This window comes from Callorhinus ursinus, unplaced genomic scaffold, assembly GCF_003265705.2.
Source record: "Callorhinus ursinus isolate GAN/ISIS: 27379988/994484 unplaced genomic scaffold, GSC_fseal_2.0 scaffold2, whole genome shotgun sequence".
NCBI classification, from domain to species: Eukaryota; Metazoa; Chordata; class Mammalia; order Carnivora; family Otariidae; genus Callorhinus; species Callorhinus ursinus.
In genome coordinates, this window is record NW_027397064.1 from 31338201 (window position 1) to 31360450 (window position 22250).

The 22250-nt window shown below is 34.6% G+C and overlaps 1 protein-coding gene across 1 annotated transcript in view; it reads right to left on the reverse strand.

The window, feature by feature from the left end:
• The window catches only part of BMPR2 (bone morphogenetic protein receptor type 2), a 206745-nt gene that overhangs the window by 36867 nt on the left and 147628 nt on the right, over positions 1-22250 (reverse strand). Inside the window, exons 4-7 of the mRNA XM_025893138.2 lie at positions 6605-6715; positions 5791-5882; positions 3272-3502; positions 2440-2554 (exon numbers count right to left, since the gene is read on the reverse strand). Coding sequence (XP_025748923.1) covers positions 2440-2554; positions 3272-3502; positions 5791-5882; positions 6605-6715 — 549 coding nt within the window. The remainder of the gene's footprint in view (positions 1-2439; positions 2555-3271; positions 3503-5790; positions 5883-6604; positions 6716-22250) is intronic.

Genomic DNA, 22250 nt, shown 5'->3' on the forward strand with positions numbered 1-22250 from the left:
GAAGAGAAAGGAGCAAAGCATATAATGATTTTGCCCTGGGCAGCAGCACTGTACTAGGCAGGACATAATATTATTTCAATTGTGTTAAAAAATAAAACCTGAACAAAAAATAGTCTCTCTGTGGATATTTAGACACACACACACACAAACACATACACAGAAAGGATCTGGAAGGATGTACGTAGTTAATAGTAACCTTCTGTTTATATTTGAGTGATCTATATATGGTCTTTCTTTGTTAGATTTTTCTGGGGGGAGTACAGTACCAAGTTTCACTGACATTCTCAGGAAAAAATTTATAAGAAAGACAATTACAAATAAATAAACAGGTTCAACTCATCCTTATTTATTCTGAAGCAAAAAACAGCTGAATAAATAATAATAGTATTATTCCTTACTATAAAATTTCTATGCCAAACAGCGAAGTTACATCTAAAGATACTGGGAAAAATAGGATTCTCTGAAAAAAAAGTGAAATAACACTTTAAATGTTTTGAAATAATATAGCATATTTCCTATTTTAAAAATCAAATATACTTATGTCTTTTGCAATAGCATATATATATATATATACATATATATACTCAGTTTTTAAAAAAGGTTAACTAGTTTAAATGATAATATTAGGTAGTATTGAGAGTAACATCTACATTAAGTACAACTCTTATTTGATGGCATTCTTTTCAGCCAATGTTTGACTTGAAACCTTGCTAAATCATGCAAGTCTTGAAAAGGAGGATTAGGATGGTATTTTAAATTCTGTGCTAAGCCAGCTCTTTAAATGAATTATAATAATATTTAAGAGTAAGGAAACACAGTCCAAATGGTTAATGTGCTAAAGCACTAGAATAAGTGCATCAAATTGCTGACATAGGCAATAACATTGGTCAATTCTGTATTCAGGAAAAGCAAGATGTCAAGATAAATGAAGTGATAAATTATTCAGGAGAAATTATTTATATATGAATCAGCAGCTAGAAAAGATGATCCATGCTATTACACAATGGAACAAAGATCTAAGAAATTGATATATTAACGATTCTCTTATCTACAGAGGTCAGAGAAACTGGAAAAACAATATTCTGGGCTATAGTATGACAAGAAAATCCCACAAGGGATGAAAGCTTGAGAAAGCACAAAGACTGATTTTTGAAGCAAAGCTAATTTAGACCAGCCTGTGATGTGAGGTGTATTTTGAAACTAACAAAGTAAATGTATTAAAGAGATTTTTTTGAACAACTAGCAAAAATGCACACAGATGCTAAAGAAAACTGTAGTTATGGCAAAGAACACAACCACAAAGTTATGAAATCCCCACCATGCATTATCCTCTTTCTACTCGGTAACAGAATCCAATATTATTTGAGACAGCAACACATCCAGCTTAAAAACAACAACAACAATAACAACAACTATATTTTCAGTATCTCTTGCAGATAAGTGTGGTAGTTAAGTGTGAACTAAGTTCTGGAAAATAAAATATACTGATTAGCAGATATATAGCATTAAGGACAATGAAGTGACTTCGAAAATGTAAGCCATATATAAAGAATGATGGAGGAGATAATAATAAGGCTCCAATAATACCATGGTGCTACCAAACCAATCTTAGACCATCTCTCTCTAAATTCTTTTTTTTTTTTTTTAAAGATTTTATTTATTTGACAGAGAAGAGACACAGCGAGAGAGGGAACACAAGCAGGGGCAGTGGGAGAGGGAGAAGCAGGCTTCCCGCAGAGCAGGGAGCCCGATGCGGGGCTCGATCCCAGGACCCTGGGATCATGACCTGAGCCAAAGGCAGACGCTTAACGACTGAGCCACCCAGGCGCCGTCTCTCTAAATTCTTACATGAGAAAAAAATATTTTCATTCTTATTGAAGCCTGTTATTTTTTCCCCTGACAGATTTGAGCAAACCTAATTCTAGCTAAGAGAAACACTGAATTATAAAAAGATACACATAGGTTTTATACTTAAGACCAACCAACCACAGATAAAGATTCATATGATGTTAAAAGTAAAGAATTGGCAATGCACTGTATTTCATTTAAATAAGCAAATAAATGCAAGGAAATGTAGTATAGTCTAGTTAAGAGATTTTTAACCTAAGTCCACAGATGGACTTTAAAGGGTCTGTGAACCACTAAAATCAAAAGAACATTCTTAAAAGTGTACCTTACATGTATCTTTACAGAGAAGGTGTTCAGAGCTTTAATAAAAATCTCAATGAGATCCATGACCTCTCTAGAGTCTTTAAGTTCTTTTTCCTATTCTTATTACATTTCAAATCCATTTCATCATGCCAGATCTTTCAAACAACTGGTTAATAACAAATCTGCTATTAAATAAAATATACGTTTAGTTTGAAGATATGAATAAAATTTCCCTTTGTGAATTTTGACCCCATATGGGTGTCATTCATCTTCTATTCATTGTCTTACCTCCTCGTGGCAATTCTGTATGAAGATAAGCCAGTCCCCTAGTCACAGAATGAGCCAGACGGCAAGAGCTGACCCAATCACTTGTATGGAGACTCAAATACTTGCACAGAGATCCCTATATAAAGGAAAAAATAAACACATACCAAAAAAGTGGAATTAATGTACTGAGGAGATAAATTAGCAGCAGCCTTATAAAGTATTTATGGAGGTTAGGATTCCACGAAGATCTAATGAACTATGACGCTTCAAAATCTCAAAAGAGACATTTCCGTGAGTAGAGAGGGGAGGAGAGGATGAAAAGGATAATTTAAACATTATTAATTTTAATTTCTCCAATATTAAAAAATATAAATGATTATTTCATATTAAATGCTCCATTGATTTATCAAATTAAGATAGAAGAAATAGTCTTTTAGACTCTTTCTTCATAATGTATCTCTTACCAGTATAAATACGAATTATATTTTGTTTTACAAGTACAAAACAGAAACTTTCATAAATATATATGTGTCCGTGTTACTCAAGGTGCTCATCCACAAACTATTTATAACCAGACAGGGATAAGGAGCTTGCACCAGAATGAATGTCAGTCAAAACACTGTTTCCTTCATCAAGAAAGTCTTGCTGAGAGGGAGAAAGAGATAGACAGCAGACAGATGAACTAAACAGTTAACTGGTGACTTAGTTGATTCACATTCTGACGTGAGATCCTTATCTCACTGCAGACCATTAATAATGAGTTGCAAACCACCACTGCTTTGCAGAACAGTAGTCCTAAAAATCTCATTGACAGCTAATATAAAAGTCACTTTAATTTTTATAAAGAACTTACATTGGGATAATACTCCATCACAAGCAAATACTCCATGCGTCCATCTGCAGTAACTCTCTCATCTCCAACTATAAAGCGAGCAATGTTGTCATGTTCCATCAAAGGCACTCTGTAAATGTTCTTCTCATTGATAAAATTCTGACGGTTTGCAAAGGAAAAAACTTTTACAGCAACTGGACGCTCATCTAAGGAACCTTTGTATACTGCTCCATATCGACCCCGGCCAATCAGCTGTAAATTTGTTTTGAAGAAAGCAAAATATTAATTCATATCACAACTGAAAAATCAAATTTTCTAGAAAAGTATAAATCCAAATGTAGACCATAGCTCTCTACTGCTTATAGTTTAAATTACTCCATTGTCAAGAAACTAATAAATTCCATATCTCATATGGCTCAGGAAGCTCCTACCAGACCCAGCCCTCCCACAGATAACAACTATGAACTCTGAACAAAATTTCATTTTATTTTAATTTTTTAAAAAGATTTTATTTATTTGAGAGAGAAAGAGAGGATAGGAGCACGAGTGGAGGGAGGGGCAGAAGGAGCGGGACCAGCAGATTCCATGCCGAGCAGGGAGCCCAACATGGGGCTCCATCCCAGGACCCTGGGATCATGACCTGAGCCAAAGGCAGACACTTAACCGACTGAGCCACCCAGGAGCCCCTGAACAAAATTTTTAAAAGAAATCTAAAAGTGCTACAGAATGAACAAAAGGAAGTAGATTCTGGGAGTCAACACTTAGAAAGGAATGCCATTGGGTGAATTACCCATTTTTATAGCTTTTAGCCTGAGAGCAAGCTGAAATGAACACTCTGCAGTGGAGCTAGAACTGTAATAGAAAATCCATAATCTTTCTGGCCCTAGGAACCAGAGGACAGAATTAAGGGCAACCACAGATTCTGGAAAGTGAGGGGAGAATCCCACAAAAGAGAGTGACAGAGGGGGAAACCCAATGAATATGAGACCAATTTTAGCTAAAGATGAAACAATTGGACTGAGATTTGAGCTTCTGCCTAAGAGATGAGTTGGCAGCATATCCAACGAAGTTAACTGCCTATTAAAACAAACAATGGAAACACACTTTAGAAAAGCCTCACAGAACACAGGGTATTCACAATATAACATTCTTAATATCCAGGACACAATTTAAAAAAATGAAATCAGCAAAATGCAACCCATTCTCTTCATTTTTGGCTTATGGAGATTTCTTTCACTTTACTGAACAGGTTAAGGATTTAACCATCATTTACTTAAGGATTTTTATTATATTTCACTCACTATTTCTAGGTTAAAATTTAACAGATAAAATGCCCTTTAGAAAGGCTGTATCAATATATAGTTAAATCAGCAATGTTTGGGAGTGTTTTACTCAGTCCAGGAGAATATCCTAAGGTTTTAATTAGTATTTTTTTCAATTTAGTAAATTGGACATCTTATTATACATTTAAAAGCTGCATTTAATTCCTTTGTGAATTGGCACTTCATGTTTTTTGTCCATTTTTTATGGATTGTTTCTTCTATTGATTTATACCAGCTCTTGAACAATTCCTTTTCATGTGCTGAAATGCTTTTTTGAATCTTTTAACTTTGTGTATTGTTTTTCTCCTAAACAGAAGGTTCCTAAAATATTTTATATAATCAAATCTACCATATTTACTATTTAACAGTCTCCAGTTTGGGGATCATAGTTTATTTATTCTAGTAAAGATCATAAAAACATTCATCATGGTAAGACTTTAACATAGGTTCTGAGATATTACCAAATGAAAATTAAATTCAACAAAATATGTAACAATTGTATGTACCTATAAAAATACATAATACATGCACAGACAAGAAATATTTATTAGGCATATACTATGGATTGCTTGAAAGCACATTCTTCTCAGAATTTCATGTCTTTATTCCCATATTGTTGCAGTATGTACTCAAAGATCATCTCCTTTCTAAATATATTCTCTTTACTAACTCCATTTCCATATTTTTCTTATCTGCTTCACTTTTCTCTATAGCACTTACTACTACCACTAGAAATAATATACATTTATTTGTTTAACCTGTTTGTAGACTCTTTCTTTACCCATTAGAATATAAACCTCAAGGGGAGCCTGGGTAGCTCAGTCAGTTAAGCAGCTGGCTGACTCTTGATTTCTGCTTAGGTCATAATCTCAGGGTCCTGGGATGGAGCCCCGCAGTGCATGGGGCCCTGCGCTCAGTGAGAGTCTGCTAGAGATTCTTTCTCTCCTCTCCCACTGCCCCTCCCTCTGCTCTCTCTCTCTTTCTCAAATAAACAAATAAATCTTAAAAAAAAAAAAAAAAGAATATAAGCCTCAAGGGGACTATCTGGACTGTTCACCTATGTTCTCTGTGCTTAGAATAGGCCTTGGCACCAAACTGATAGTTAATAAATGTTAGTGGAATAAATGGATGAATGATGTAGTGAGTGAATAAAGTTACTGTCTCAGATATACTATGACAGCAGAAAGAACACCCCGTAATATCTAAGAGCAATCTTACCTCCAACAGTTTCAGATTATCTAGGTCAAGAGAGGGTTCTGATGCTGCTGCCTCCATCATATTCATACTGTGAAGACCTTGTTTACGGTCTCCTATAAGAATAAGAAAAAGAAGTTACTAATGTATGGTTCTCTTAAAATGAAGATCTTTATTACACTTTGTATTATATTTAAGTTAAAAAGAAGAGCTACTATAGGGTAGGCAGCAAGATTTATGCTCAACGTCACCAAGAGTAAAACTATTTACTAAACCAAGAATCATCTATAAATGAAGATGAATGATGAATAATAATATTAAAGCTGAATTTTGGGAGATAGTTCCAACAACAGACCTTGTTTAAAATATTGCAGAAACATTAAAGGTTTTATTAAAGTTATTCAAATGAATGGGTACTGATTTCCTAAAAAGCTCATCAAACCTAAAGTTCAATAGAACTGACTGAACAGTTGATGATATTAAAGAATTATTTTTTTAGTTGTGAAAATGGTATTGTGGTTATATATATTTTAAGTCCTTATATTTCAGAGAGAATACTAAATGTTTTTTTACAGATAAATGATATAATGTGATTTACTCCAAAATAACCCACTACCACAGAAGGATGTGGTGAGCAGGGCTATGGATGATATATAGATATGATAATCATTGAAGCTGGGTGAGAGGTATTTTGGATATTTTTGAAACTTTTCATAAAAACTAAGAAAAAAGTTTGTTAAGAGAGAAGGATGGGAGCACAGAGATTTTTAAAAAGGAGAAAACTGATTCTGATTAAATGGTATATTTAATAAACAATAAAAAAAGGTAATATTTTTACCTGTCAGCATCCTGTATCCGAAGCATAAGGCAACTATCAAAACAGCTAATACTGAGACTGATGCCAAAGCAATGATTATTGTCTCATCTCGGTTAAATGAATGAGGTGGACCTAAAATAAAACAAATTTAAAAATATAGTCATCTTTTTTCAGTATTTTGTTAAATACTGACAGAAAGGCTGTATCAATATATACTCAAATCAGCAATGTTTTTGCAAAGGAAATTAAAGAAAAATTAATAATAAATCTGTGATAATTGCAAATTATATATTTCCAATCATATAAATGATCTTATATAGATTTACAATACTGAAACACCTGTTGGTTGTACTTATTATTGAAATATCAACTATATCATGGAACAGCATAGGTAGAATAATAGAATATTTAAGAGAACAGTCTTTGGAATCACATTTGGTTTTAAATCTTGATTTAATACCACTCTCAGTGGTATTTAGCAAATTATTTGACTTTTCTGCAGTACATTTATTGGATTTTAATAGACTTCAACATAATGATAATTGTACCTACTTCTAACATACAAAATAAGTTATAGGAAGAAAGCTACATATACAAACTCATTTTACCATGAGATATCAAGTCACACACACTAAGATGGCTACAATTAAAAAATTATAATTTGAATTATAATTAAATGCAATAGAAAACATTCTGGAAGTTCCTCAAAACATTAAACACAGAATTACCGTAAGACCTAGCAATTCCACTCCTAGGCAATATACCCCAAAGAATTGAAAACAAGTGTTCAAACAAACACTTCTACAGGAATTTTCATGGCACCACTAATTACAATAACCCAAAGTGGAAACAACATGAATGTTTATAAACTGATGAATGAATAAACAAAATGTACTATGGGCTGAACTGTGATCGCTTAAAATTCATATGTTGAAGCATTAACTCACAATGTGATGATTTTTGGAAATGGGTCCTTTGGGATGAGGTTTTTTAGATGAGGCCACGGGAGTGGGGCCTTCATGATAGGATTAGTGCCTTTATAGGAAGAGCTGTCAGAGGGCTTGCTTTCTCTCTGTCTCTACTATGTGAGGAAACAGTGAGAAGGCAGCCATCTGCAAGCCAGGAAGAGAGTTCTCAATCTAACCCAACCCAAACATGCTGGCACCCTAATCTTGGACTTCCAGCCTCTAGGATTATGAGAAAATAAATTTCTGTTGTTTATGCCACACGGTCGATTCTATTTTGTTGGGGCTGTGAAGGGTAGCAGAATACAGCACCCCAAAATAAGCCTCTTTGGCATGACTATCTTGAGCTGGTTATTTTTAAGAAACACCAAAAAGAAGAAGCTCTGAAAAATAAGTAGAGCTTCTTTTTTTGTAACATTTACATTTATAAGGAAAATCTCCATTTGTAAGGTGTCTCCCTCTCTGTACTAGGAAGAGGAGAATGAATAAAACTCTAGCAACTTTTATCAATAGAGAAGACATGGACTTAAATCTGCACAGCAAACATACTTGTTTACTGTGCTTTTCCTAGAAACCTACTATAACTGGTCTTTCCTTAACCTCCTCTCCATCCCCCTTCTTTTGGCTTAACTGGAGATAGTATTTGGGGTGGTGACTTGGGCCATTTCAGGGAATTACTCAGTTTTCCTGGGTATCTCCCATGTATGCAGGAAGTATATATGTTATTAAACCTGTTTTTCTCCTGTTACTGTCTTTTTATTATGGGGGTATAGGGGATGTGACACTCTCAGCCAAGAACCTAGAAGGGTAGAAGAAAAATTATTTTTCCTCCCCTACAGCTGCTACAGCAGACTGATACAGTGTAGCATATTTGTTATAACTGATGAACCATTATTGATATATTAACTAAAGTCCATAGCTTACATTAGCTTTCACTCTTTGTGTTGTATAGTTCTATGGATTTTAACAGATGCATAATGCCATGTATTCACCATTACAGTATCATACAGAATACTTTTGCTAACCTAAAAGTGTCCTGTGCTCTACCTATTCATTCCCCAACTCCACCTCCCACTGTCTGGCAACCAATATTTTTACAGTGTCTATAGTTTTGCCTTTTCCAGAATGTCATATAGTTGAAATAATACACTAGGTAGCCTTTTCAGACTAGCTTTTCACTCAACAATATGCGTATAAGGTTCCCCATGTCTTTTCATGGCTGAATAGTTCATTGCTTTTTATCAGCAAATGATATTCCATGGCATGGATATACCAGCATTTATCCACTCACCTACTGAAAGACACCTTGGTTTCTTCCAATTTTGACAGCATGAATAAAGTTGCTATAAACATTTGTATACAGATTTTTGTGTAGACGTAAGTTTTCAACTCACTTGGGTAAATACCACGGAGCAGGATTGTTGGACTATATGGTAAGCCTATGCTCAGCTTTATAAGAAACCATCAAACTGTCTTCCAAATTGGCTGTACCATTTTGCATTCCTACCAGCAATGAATGGGAGCTCCTGTTGTTCCACATCCTTGCTAGCATTAGGTGTTGTCAGTGTTTTGGATTTTAGCCATCCTAATGGGTTATTTAAAACAGGTATCTCATTGTTGTTTTAATTTGCAAGACTCTAGTGACATATGATATTGAGCATGCTTTCATATGCTTATCCATCATCTGTCTATCTTCTTTTGTTAGGTATCTGTTCGATTCCTTTACCCACTTTTCAAATGGGCTGTTAGTTTTTCTACTGTTAACAGTTCTTTGTATATTTTGGATACAAATCTTTGATACATGTTTTGCCAATATTCTATCCTAGTATGGCTTGTCTTTCCATTGTCTTGGGATGAGGGTAATGCTGGCCTCACAGCATTGTTTTCTGAAAGCAATTTAGAGAACTGGTATCATTTCTTTTTTAAATGTTTGCTAGAATTCAACAGTAAACCACCTGAGCCTGGTGCTTTCTATTTTAGAAGGTTATTAATTATTGATTAAACTTCTCTAATAGATAATGCCTCTTCAGATTGTACATCTCTCCCTGTGTGAGTTTTAGTAGATGTGTGTACTTCTAAGAATTGGTTACGAAACTTGTGGGCATAGAGTTGTTCCTAATACTCTTTTATTACCCTTTTAATGCTCACGTAATCTGTAGTGATGACTTTTCTTTCATTTCTGATTATTAGTAACATTTCTTTTTTCTTGATTGCTTGGTTAGATATTTATCAATTTTACTGATCTTTTTTTAAAAAAACAGCTTTTGGCTATTTTCAATTTAATTGCTTCTTGTTTTAAAAAAGATTTTATTTATTTGTCAGAGAGACAGTGAGCACAAGCAGGGGAACCGGCAGGCAGAGGGAGAAGCAGGCTCTCTGCTGAGCAAGGAGCCCGATGTAGATGCTTAACCGACTGAGCCACCCCAGGAGTCCCTCAATTTAATTGCTTCTAACTTTTATTCTGCTTATTTTGGATTTAATTTGCTCCTCTTCTTCTAGTTTCCTAAGGTGAAAGCTTAGGAAATCACTAAGCTTATTTTTTTAAAAAAAAGATATAGAATTAAATACAATTTCATCCAGTTAACATTAGAAAAAAAAAATTGCCCCAAATTTTACCACCAATGTGAACAGACAAAATACATTTATATTTTTCATATTGTGAGGCAGATCTTTAAGTGGATCAAAAAAATTCACACGTCCGGGGCACCTGGGTGGCTCAGTCGTTAAGCGTCTGCCTTCGGCTCAGGTCATGATCTCAGGGTCCTGGGATCGAGCCCCGCATCGGGCTCCCTGCTCAGCAGAGAACCTGCTTCTCCCTCTCCCTCTGCCTGCCACTCTGCCTACTTGTGCTCTCTCTCTCTCTGTCAAATAAATAAAATCTTAAAAAAAAAAATTCATACATTCTATGACACAAAGTTTTGGGGAACCTGGGTGGCTCATTCAGTTAAGCATCTGCCTTTGGCTCAGGTCATGATCCCCGGGTCATGGGATTGAGCCCTGCATCAGGCTCCCTACTCAGTGAAGAGCCTACTTCTCCCTCTCCCTCTGCCCTTCCCCCTGACTTGCGTGCTCTCTCTTTCAAATAAATAAAATCTCTTTAAAAAAGACAAAAAGTTTTGCTATTTTCAAATTAGAAAGTTGCATTTTACATGGGTCCCTCCTCAGCAGGGAGTCTTTTTCATCCTCTCCCTCTGCTCCTCCCCCCAGCTCCCATGCTCTAATAAATAGATAAAAATCCTTAAAAAAATAGTAGTGGAAAAAGTGGACACATGAATGAACAGATGGAAAATGTCAAATGAGATAGAGAAATGAGAGAAAAGCCAAATGGAAGTGTTAGAAATTAAGTATGGTAGGGGACCTAAAGAATTCTTGTGATGTGATTATCAACAGAAAAGACGCCACTGACAAAAGAATCAATAAATTTGAATACACATCAACAGAAATTATCCACACTATATCACAAAGAGAAAAAGAGAGGAAAAAATAGAGAATACAGTATCTACGAGACAATATCAAATGGCCTAATATACATGTAATTGGAATCACAGTAGAAGGAGAGACAGGAAATAGTGTAGAAGAAACACTCAAAGAGACAATGCACAAGACTTTTCCAAGACTGATGAAAGACATCCACCCATAGATTTAAGATCAGTGAACCCCAAGCAGGGATAATTGCAAAGAAAATCTTACTGATGTACATCCTAGTCAAAGTGTTTAAAATCAAAGATAAAGTATTTTTCCAATCTACATATAATACTTTAACAAGATTGGAATTACTATATCCAACTTTGTGGCCTGGTTCTTTTCAATTAACACTGTCCTATATCATTAAGAATCCTTTAAGACCTCAATTTCTGTTGTTTATACTTCATTGCCTTTAAAAAAACCTTGTGAGAAAAAAGCTCCGCGGGAAGCCTGCTTCTCCCACTCCTGCTTGTGTTCCCTCTCTCGCTGTGTCTCTCTCTCTGTCAAAAAAATAAATAAATAAATCTTAAAAAATAAAATAAAATAAAAAAGCTTGTAAACTTCTGTCTGTTCATTGAGTAGGGCAAATCTTCTGTTTATTAAATTTTTGACTGCTTATCAATTACTAGGAAGTTGTGTTAAAATCTTCTATTACAATTAAGAATTTATTCTTTTAGTTGTGTCCATTTTTTATTTCAAAGCTATATTACTAGCTGTATACCAATTTTAAATTCTTCTATCTTCCTGTTAAAATGAATATCTGTCATTATAATGTGACCCTCTTTGTCTCTGGTAATGTTCGACGCCTTAAAGTCCATTTAATCTGATACAAATATAGCTAATATTTGCATATTTTCCCCATCAATTTATTGTTTACCTTTCTGTATCCTTATGTTTTAGATGTATCTCTTATAAAAAAAACAGTAGTAGGATTATTAGTGTCTTTTTTAAAAAACAATTTGCTGGGGTGCCTGGGTGGCTCAGTCGTTAAGCATCTGCCTTCGGCTGAGATTATGATCCCCCAGGGTCCTGGGATTGAGCCCCACATCGGGCTCCCTGCTCAGTGGAGAGCCTGCTTCTCCCTCTCCCTATGCCTGCTGCTCTGCCTACTTGTGCTCTCTATCTCTCTGTCAAATAAATAAAATCTTTAAAAAAGAATAAAAAAATTTTTGTTGACATATAATTCACATAGCATACAATTCATTAATTTAAAGTGTATAATTCAGGGTGCCTGGGTGGCTCAGTCAGGCAAGTCTCTGACTCAAGTTTGGTTCAGGTCGTGATCTCAAGGTTGTGGGATCAAGACCCACGTCAGGCTCTGTGGGGGGTGTGGAGCCTGCTTAAGATTCTCTTGATTCTCCCTCTCTCTCTGCCACACCTTCTTCCTCCCCTTCTCTAAAAAATAAAAAATAAAAATTAAATAAAGTATATAATTCAATGGTTTTTGGAATATTACCAATTTTTAGAAATAGTGATGAATATATAAGACATAAAACTTGCCTTTTTAACCACTCATAATGGTACAAGGGAGTGGCATCAATTACATATACAACACTGTGCAAACATTATCACTACCTGTTTTCAAAACATTTTTATCACTCCAATGAGAAACTCTGTAACTACTAAAAAATAACTCCCTATTCTCCCCTTCTCCCAGGCCCTGGACCTCAAATCTACTTTCTGTCTCTATGAATTTGCCTACTCTTGATATTTCACATAAGTGGAATCATATAATATTTGTTCTTTTGTGTCTGGTTTATTTCATTTAGCTAGCATAATGTTTTCAAGGTTCATCCATGTTGTAGCATGTAGGCTATCTTTTCACTTTCTTGATACGTGTTTTAAGGAACAAAAGCTTTTAATTTTGATGATATCCAATTTATCCATTTTTTCTTTTGTTGCTTGAATTTTGGTGTTATATGTAAGAATTCACTGCTAAATCCAAGGTTATGAAGATATACCCCATGTTTTTTTCTAAAAGTTCTATGGTTTTAGCTTTTTATATTTAGGTTACCCATCCATTTTGAGTTAATTCTTGTATATGGTATGAGGTAGGTGGTCAACTCCATTCTTTTGCATGCTTATGCTCATGTTTTAAAATCTTAATCCAATTATCTTTGTCTTTTAACTAGAGTGCCTAATCCATTTATATTAAAGATAATTAGTGATATCTTTGTGTTTATTCTATGATCTTATTTTAGACAATTTGCTCTCGCCCATCTGTTTTCTGGGCAGCAGAAAGGCACTGGAGTATTTTTCCAACCCTACCAATTATTTAGTTGTGATGTCTTATATTTTTAATCCCTTTTTTAAGCCCCATGAAAAATTATTATGAGCAAAAGTATGGACAAAGAGAACTTTCATATACTTTTGCTTGTAGTCCAAATTGGTACAACTTATTTGGGAACAGTTTATTTACTAGAGCTGAAAATACATATACACAATGACTAAGCGATTCTACTCCTAGTTACATACTTCGAAGAATTTCATGCACATGTGAATCAGGACATATGTTCAAGAATGTTCATAACTGAAGTATACAAAAATTAGAAACAACCCAAATATTTATCAACAAGAGGTTGGAAAAATAAATTGTGGTATAGCCACACAATAGAATACTACACAGCAATGGAAGTGACTTGCATTCATTTTATTTTTAAAAAGACAAAAAAAACAAAAAATGCCATAAGAACTACAGCTTCACTCAATAGCACAAATTTTGAAAATATCATATTGTGTGAAGGATCAAGACACCAAAGAAGATGCTATGATTTAATTGATATAAAGTTCAAAAACTGGAACAATTAAACTACATTAAACTTGGGCATATATCAGAAAATAGAGAAGCTATAAAGAAAAGTGAGGAAATCATTATCATTAAGAGTCAGAAAAATAGCTATCCTTAAGAAGAAAATATGAGGGGGCGCCTGGGTGGCTCAGTCGTTAAGCGTCTGCCTTCAGCTCATGTCATGATGGGATCAAGCCCCATGTCGGGCTCCCTGCTTGGCGGAAGCCTGCTTCTCCCTCTCCCACTCCCCTTGCTTGTGTTCCCTCTCTCGCTGTGTCTCTCTCTGTCAAATAAAAAAAAAAAGTCTTTAAAAAAAAAAAAAGAAGGAAATATGAGTTGTGATTAAGAAGAGATACAACACAGGGGTCATCTGGGATGTTCTCTTTCTTGACCTGGGTTTAATGATATTTTATGCTAAACTGTTTTAAATGATATGTTTTACTATAAAACACTTATGCACAGAAAAAGACTAAAAGGAAATGCACTAAAATGTTAAAGATTTTGAGGAATTTTTATAAATGTACTTTCTAATTTTTCTACAATTAATATACACTATTTTTTCTAGGCAGAAAATCATCAACATAAGATAATCAAATGATTTCTTTAGAATGAACTACAGATGTAAATAAGGGGAGGGAGACAAAACCACTTAAAAGATGTTCTCGGGCACCTGGGTGGCTCAGTCGGTTGAGCATCTGCCTTTGGCTTGGATTGTGATCCCAGGGTCCGGGGATAGAGCCCCGCATCGGGCTCCCTGCTCTGCGGGAAGTCTGCTTCTCTGCCCCTCCCCTGGCTCACGCGCATTCTCTCTCTCTCACTCTCTCTCAAGTAAATAAATAAAATCTTAAAAAAAAAAAAAAAAAGATGTTCTTAGGTACACTTAAATGGTTTTGTATAATTGTGGGCTGTTGAAAAACCATGAGGCAGAGAGATCAGCTTGATATAAAACCAAAAGGTCTGAGATGCTGTTTATGAGCAGAAGCTTGGGGCTGATCATGAAGCCAACAAGAATACTGCAAACAACAGATTTCCAAAAGGAATAAATGCTTTTGTAAATCAAGGAATGTTCCTCATAGGTGTATTCCTATTCAAATAGCACCCTGTTCAGCATTATCTAAGTCAATAGCTTTGTTAATGACATCTCCAGGTTACAAAACAATGACTGACGTCCAAAATACACAATTTTCCCTTCTCTTCCCTTTTCTTCATATTTTATTCAGTAAAATTAATGAGCATGACACTATCTTTAAAATAAATAATGGGATCAAATTCTTTATGGATAGCACCCATAAACAGAGTCCGGTAATCTAAATAAAAAAGCCATCTTATTCTACAGTGGAATTCAATATATTTTGCAGTTATTATATGCTCTTCTACCAAAAGGAAACCTTAAATCACTAAAAAGAAGAGAAAAGCTACACCCAGTCTTAAAAATGATACTTGAACCATAAACAAAAGTTGTAGAGGTGTGATTTAAACATGCTTCATAAGAACATACATAGATGGCTTCCCAGGGGAATTCTACCAAACATTTAAAGAAGAGTTAATACCTATTCTCAAATTGTTCCAAAAAATAGAAGTGGAAGGAAAACTTCCAAACTCATTCTACCATACCAGTATTACATTGTTTTCAAAACCAAGGACTACACTAAAAAGAGAATTACAGGCCAATATCCTTGATCACCGTGGATGCAAAAATTCTCAACAAAATACTAGCAAATCAAATCCAAAAGTACATTAAAAGAATCATTCACCATGATCAACTGGGATTTATTCCTAGGCTGCAAGGGTGGTTCAATATTTGCAAATCAATCAATGTGATATACCACATTAAAAGAAAGGATAAGAACCATATGACCCTCTCAACAGATGCAGAAAAAGCATTTAACAAAGTACAGCATCAATTATTTTTTTTAAGATTTATTTATTTATTTGAGAGAGAGGGAAAGAGAGAGCAGGGGGAGGGGCAGAGGAAGATGGAGAGAAGCAGACTCCATGCCGAGAGTGGAGCCCTACACAGAGCTGGATCCCCAGACTCTGAGATTATGACCTGATCTGAAATCATGAGTAGGCTGCTTATCTGACTGAGCTACCCAGGGGGCTCCCAGCACCCATTCTTGATAAAAGCCCTCAACAAGGGGCTCCTGGCTGGCTCAGTCATTTAAGCATTCTACTTTTGATTTTGGCTCAGATCATGATCTCCGGGTCATGGGATCGAGTCCTGTATGGTGCTCTGCAGTCAGCGGGGAGTCTGCTTGAGATTCTCTCCTTCTTCCTCTACCCCTCCCCCTGCTTGCACTCTCTCTTTCTAAAATAAATAAATCTTTAAAAAAAAAACACCTCAACAAAGTAGGAACAGAGGGAACATATCTCAACATCAGAAAGGCTACATATATGAAAGACCCACAGTTAATATAATCCTCAATGGGGAAAAACTGAGAGTTTTTCCTCTACGGTTGGGAATAAGACAGGGATGTCCACTCTCACCATTGTTATTTAACGTAGTACTTAAGTCCTAGCCTCAGCAATCAGACAACAACAATAAATAAAAGGCATCCAAACTGGCAAGCAATAAGTCAAACTTTCACTATTTGCAGACAACATGATACTCTATCTAGAAAACCCAAAAGACTCTACCAAAAAATTGCTAGAACTGATACATGAATTCAGTAAAGTCGCAGGATACAAAATCAATGTATGGAAACCTGTGGCACTTCTATACACCAATAATGAAGCAACAGAAAGAGAAATCAAGGAATCAATCCCATTTACAACTGTATCCAAGACCGTAAGATACCTAGGAATAAACCTAACCAAAAAGGTAAAAGACCTGTACTCTGAAAACTATAGAACACTTATGAAAGAAATTGAAGATGACACAAAGAAATGGAAAAACAGCCTATGCTAATGGATTGGAAGAATAAATACTGTAAAATGTCTATACTACCCAAAGCAATCTACACATTTAATGCAATCCCTATCAAAATACTACCAGCATTTTCAACAGACTAAGAACAAACAATCCTAAAATTTTATAGAACCACAAAGACCCTGAATAGCCAAAGCAATCTTAAAAAAGAAAAGCAAAGCTGGAGACATCACAATTCTGGACTTTAAGTTATATTACAAAGCTGTAGTAATCAAGATATATGGTATTGGAGGGGCACCTGGGTGGCTCAGTTGGTTAAGCGACTGCCTTTGGCTCAGGTCATGGAGTCCCAGGATCGAGTCCCACATCGGGCTCCCTGCTCAGCAGGGAGTCTGGTTCTCCCTCTGACCCTCCCCCTTCTCGTGCTCTCTCTCTCTCAAATAATAAAATCTTAAAGAAAAAAAAAGATATATGGTATTGGCACAAAAACAGACACACAAAACAATGGAACAGAACAGAAAACCCAGAAATGGAACCACAATTATATGGCCAACTAATCTTTGACAAAGCAGGAAAGAATATCCAATGGAAAAAAGACAATCTTTTCAATAAATGCTGTTGGGAAAACTGGACAGCCACGTGCAAAAGACTGAAACTGGACCACTAACTTATACCATACACAAAAATAAATTCAAAATGGATGGAAGACCTAAATGTGAGACAGGAAAACATCAAAATCCTAGAGGAAAACACAGGCAGAAATCTCTCTGACAACAGCTGTAACAACTTCTTACTAGACAGGTCTCCTGAGGCAAGGGAAACAAAAGCAAAAATGAACTATTGGGACTTCATCAAGATAAAAAGCTTCTGCACAGCGAAGGAGATAATCAACAAAACTAAAAGGCAGCCTACAGAATGGGAGCAGATATTTGCAAATGACATAGCTGATAAAGGGTTAGTATCCATAAGAACATAAGTGCTGGTTTTATTTGGAACAAAAGGCAAGATCGCCTTGAATGATATCTTCTCCTGTGCATGTCATATGTAGATAATCCATGAGAAAAACTACTGTAATAGAAATGTGAGGTACTACATTCTACATTTTGCCTAACTGAAGACATTCTTAAGTAGGGAACTAGTGGAGAGTTAAATATCGATTACCCAAACCAATGGTGAGGAGCTGGAACTAAAAAGCTTTGAATAACCTTTAAAAGAGAACACAGAAAAAGAGTCTCTGCCTTCCACCTGACTCAACTGTTCAGCTGTGGAGGAAGAAACATGTGTACAAGGAAAATCTCTTTAATTTGCAGATACAGCAGCTGGGCTGATTTCTGAAATATGTGGATTAAATAATGCATTAATCAATTCATGTACATATAGAGGTTCTTTAACAAATATACTTTTCTTCCTATTGAATATTTTTTTCCTATTGAATACTTTAGAGATATATAAACAACATACTCAAAATTAAGCTCATTATCTTCACCCATCCTCCAAAAGGGGCAATTTCCCTTGACTATTAGTGTCACTGAAAAATGATTAGTAAAGAGGCAAAATTGCTGGAAAAGAGGCCAATGAGTATCTGCAATTAAATGTTTTTAAACTTGAAATATTTTGTAAATGCTCTGAAAAATACAATGTATATTTTTCCTGCCTTCTTAAAGTAGATATATTAAATCAAATTTCTTTTTGCATGACTAGGTATAATTTTGAATATCAATTAGTCTATAGTGATAACTCTTAGAAACTATTAGGGACTCTCAGACCATTGAGTTTTTCTAAAGAATTGCATCTTATTTCCAAATTTTTCCATCTTATCCTTTGTCTGCTCTTTTTGATGTTGTCAATGTACTCGACTTAATGTTTTTTATAATCTGGACCAACTTGTTACAAAGGAATATAAAGTATAAGAAAACAGACTAAAAAGACTAAGAGATTTTTCTAAAAAATTATGAGTTTTAATATAAAAATTCTGTAGCATCTATCTGGGCTGCTTATAGTGAAGAATCTTACTTCATTGTTACAGCCCTGGTACTATAATTGTCCATGAAATCAGATGTTATCAGAATTCCACTGAAATTCTGATTCCCAATCTTCTTTTCCAGCATTTGGTGTGGGAAATTGTACAGGATGTCAAAACAGATCTGCACTTCTAGAGTACAGTTACTGGTGCTTTGCAGTAGGCAGGCGAGGCCTGTCTGATTATCCTTTTTTTGAAGACAGCAACCTGTGTGCTATCCATGCCAAATGTGTAACAATTATGCCAAAGTAGCATGCTGCATGTGTGAAGAATGTGCTTAAGAATCCACTATGACAGGAAACATTTCATCTTCAAAAACAACAACAAAAACCCATTTTTTCCCTTCTTCCTGTTATTTGTAGTTCTAATGTTAGACATTTTTCCCCCATAGTGTCAAAAGGTACCTACCTAAGTATATAACTGAGAGTGGAAAAACAGGGAACAGAAATCAGGTACTGTAGTTTTTCCATTTTCATTTATATGTGATTTTTTAATGTAAGTGAGGGGACAGAAAGCATTAACGCAAGTCAAATAGCTTCAGTGAACAAGTTTCAGCAGTTTAACTTTACAACAATTATAAATAAACCTGCAAATGTTTCTGGATGGTGCCAGCATTTGGATTTTTAAAGAACAAGTAAATTTCTTATTGAAAGAAACTAAGTGGTGTTTGTAGCATTTTTATCATACAGTAGATTCCATCCATTCACTATACTTTTCTGAGTTGTCCTCCATACAAGTATGTTTTTAATGTTATTTGTCTTCTGTGCTTTTCCTGTAAGTTTGTTATTAAAATGAATTAAACTAGTTCTAAAAATTTGGTTATACTAGGTGACTTTTAAGGTCTTTCTAATTCCAAAATTCTGTATGAGTCTTCTAATGTTTTTTTTGAAGGTTCAGTATTCTCTTTGCTCTTAATCTTAAATTTACAAAAAAAAAACACATAGCTTTTACATTAAAATATTTAATAACCCAAAATCTGAAATAGAAATTTATATAATAATGATGAAAAAAGTGTTAAAATAGATTTTTTAAACATGTTAAAAAGCATGTTAATGGTTAAACATTTCAAATAAAAAGCTTTCCAGGATATGTTATATGGTCTAAAAATATGAGATCCCTGGAAAACTGCCAGGAAAAATATTTCAATATGTTTATTCACATATGTGTGCAATAAAAGAGGCCTTTGACCATAAAACTCCTAACTTTTGTTTTTTGTTTCTTTATAAAATCTTTTCCTTTTAAACATACATGCTACATATACAGTATATGCTCTACCTGAAATTGTCTTGTTCCCCTAGCTCTAATAAACCCTCTTCTTCCTCCCTATTAGCTTTCTCAATTAAATACTCAGCCAAATGTAAACACTGCTATGTGTGTCTGTGTGCAGTGGCTGGGTTTATGCAAGCAAGTGCTTCCTGAATGCAGAACAGACAGGGAACCGCTGTCTGCCTCATTGGAGCCTGGGATGTTTCTGTTTACAAATCCTGGAGCCAGGCAGGGGCCACTACTGGAGGCGTGCTGTCTGCTTCCTTGTTACACTCAGCCTTTGTCTGGGTCTGTGTCAAAGAAAGAACAACATTGTTGCATGTGCAGCAGCAACAAAGGAAATCTTAAATATAACACACTGGTGGTTTTGTTGGCTCCTTAATCTTTTACAACTCTTGTGTGGAAAGGCAAATTAGGGATTAGGTTTAAAAACATTTTTTTTTAAAAAGCAATGTACTTATTCATAAAAGCAGAGAAAAACTTTTAAAATCAAAACAATTGATGTGATCAGAGTTAAATGAATTCCTTAGCAAAATAATTCAGATTCCTAAATAACATTTCTGTAATGATGATATACTGTGCAGATCAATGTTTTGAACAAATATTTTTATAAAGAATAAACAATGTTGATTTAATTAATATGTTTGGAATGGCAACTATATAGTAATCATAATCAGATTAATGTTTATGTTTAATGTCTAAAAAGCAAATTGAGAGGAGGCAGATTTCTTGTTTTTTTTCCACGCTGGTATGTAATACTGAATATTTAGTACTACTTCAAAATTTAACTGGCCTCGTTAATCACTGTGAATAGATCTTGCTTGTAAGAAACACAATAAATAACAACAATAAACAAAACAGTTCATGTTCTGCTGAGTCCAGGCATTTTATGGCTGAATTATAAAAGCAACAGTGGAAAACTAAAGGAAAGAAAGAGAAAGATAAACAATCCAGTTAAACCAAAAAAAGGTTGGGGGAGGGAGGATTGACAAGAAAACACAGGAAAGACATTCAGTGCTTATCCTTCTTAACTTTTAGCTTTGTATTTATAATTCTAGTTTCTTTAAAATAGCTGTTTTGTGATTAGAAAAGACTGAATTTTAGCATTTTATTTCCTTCATTAAAGAATGAATTAAAACTAACAAAATTAATTATATTTCATTGGATAAAGTCATTAAATAATAGAAAGGTAAAAACAGGATTTAAGTAAATACATTTAGAATTTTTAGTAAATACAAGAAAAAGAAAGATAAAGATGAATCTCTAGAACATGCTACAATAAAAAAAATCTATCAGAGTATAAAGAAAATACCTTTAAATATTCGCTGTGTCTCTCTCTGTCAAATAAATAAAATCTTTAAAAAAAAATTTTTAATTTTTTTCTGATATAATTCTACCCGGCCTAATTGCCTATATTCTCTTGAGATTTTATTTTTTACCTTTACACATAGATATGATAAAACAAAAAGGTTGTTACTCCATGCAACAGCTTTGGAAAATAATTATTGAATACTTCTCAGAAAGCACTGATAACCTAATTGAGTAAAGAAATGTCAATTCAAGTCTAAATTAAACACAAGGAAAACTGAAATCTAACTACTGTAATATTCATTATTTAATATAAAACAAAAACAATGAAAAATTAAAATCTCACACTACAGGGGTGCCTGGGTGGAATCAGTTAAAATCCCATAATACACAATCGAACCAAAGAGATGAATCACTCAGAGATCCTTAGTCAATTTTCCTGTCTATAAATGATACTTATAAATCCAGAATTCATACTAAAGATCCTTGTTCTCAGAAAGTGACAATGAAATAATGTGAGTTAAAAGTGGAAACTATATCTTCCACTCATTTGCTTATTACTAGAAAACAAAATACAAGTTACATTGTACACACAACTCCCCCCATTTAATGTTTTTTTAATTATGATAGTAATGTGCTCAATCTTTTTTTTAAGATTTTTTTAATTTATTCATTCGAGACACAGAGATAGAGAGAGAGAGAGGGAGAGAGAGCATGAGCAGGGGGAGAAGCAAAGGGAGGGGGAGAAGCAGACCCTTCACTGAGCAGGGAGCCCGATGGATCCCAGGACCCTGGGATCATGACCTGAGCCGAAGGCAGACGCTTAACCATCTGAGCTACCCAGGCACCCCGTAATGTGCTCAATCTTATAAGGAAAGCAAGATAGATATGTAGAGAAAATTAGCTTTTTTCCTATGAAATTTCTATTTTCTAGTTTTTCCCACAGTTGTTTTCCAATCTTTTAAACCATTTTTATTATAAAACAA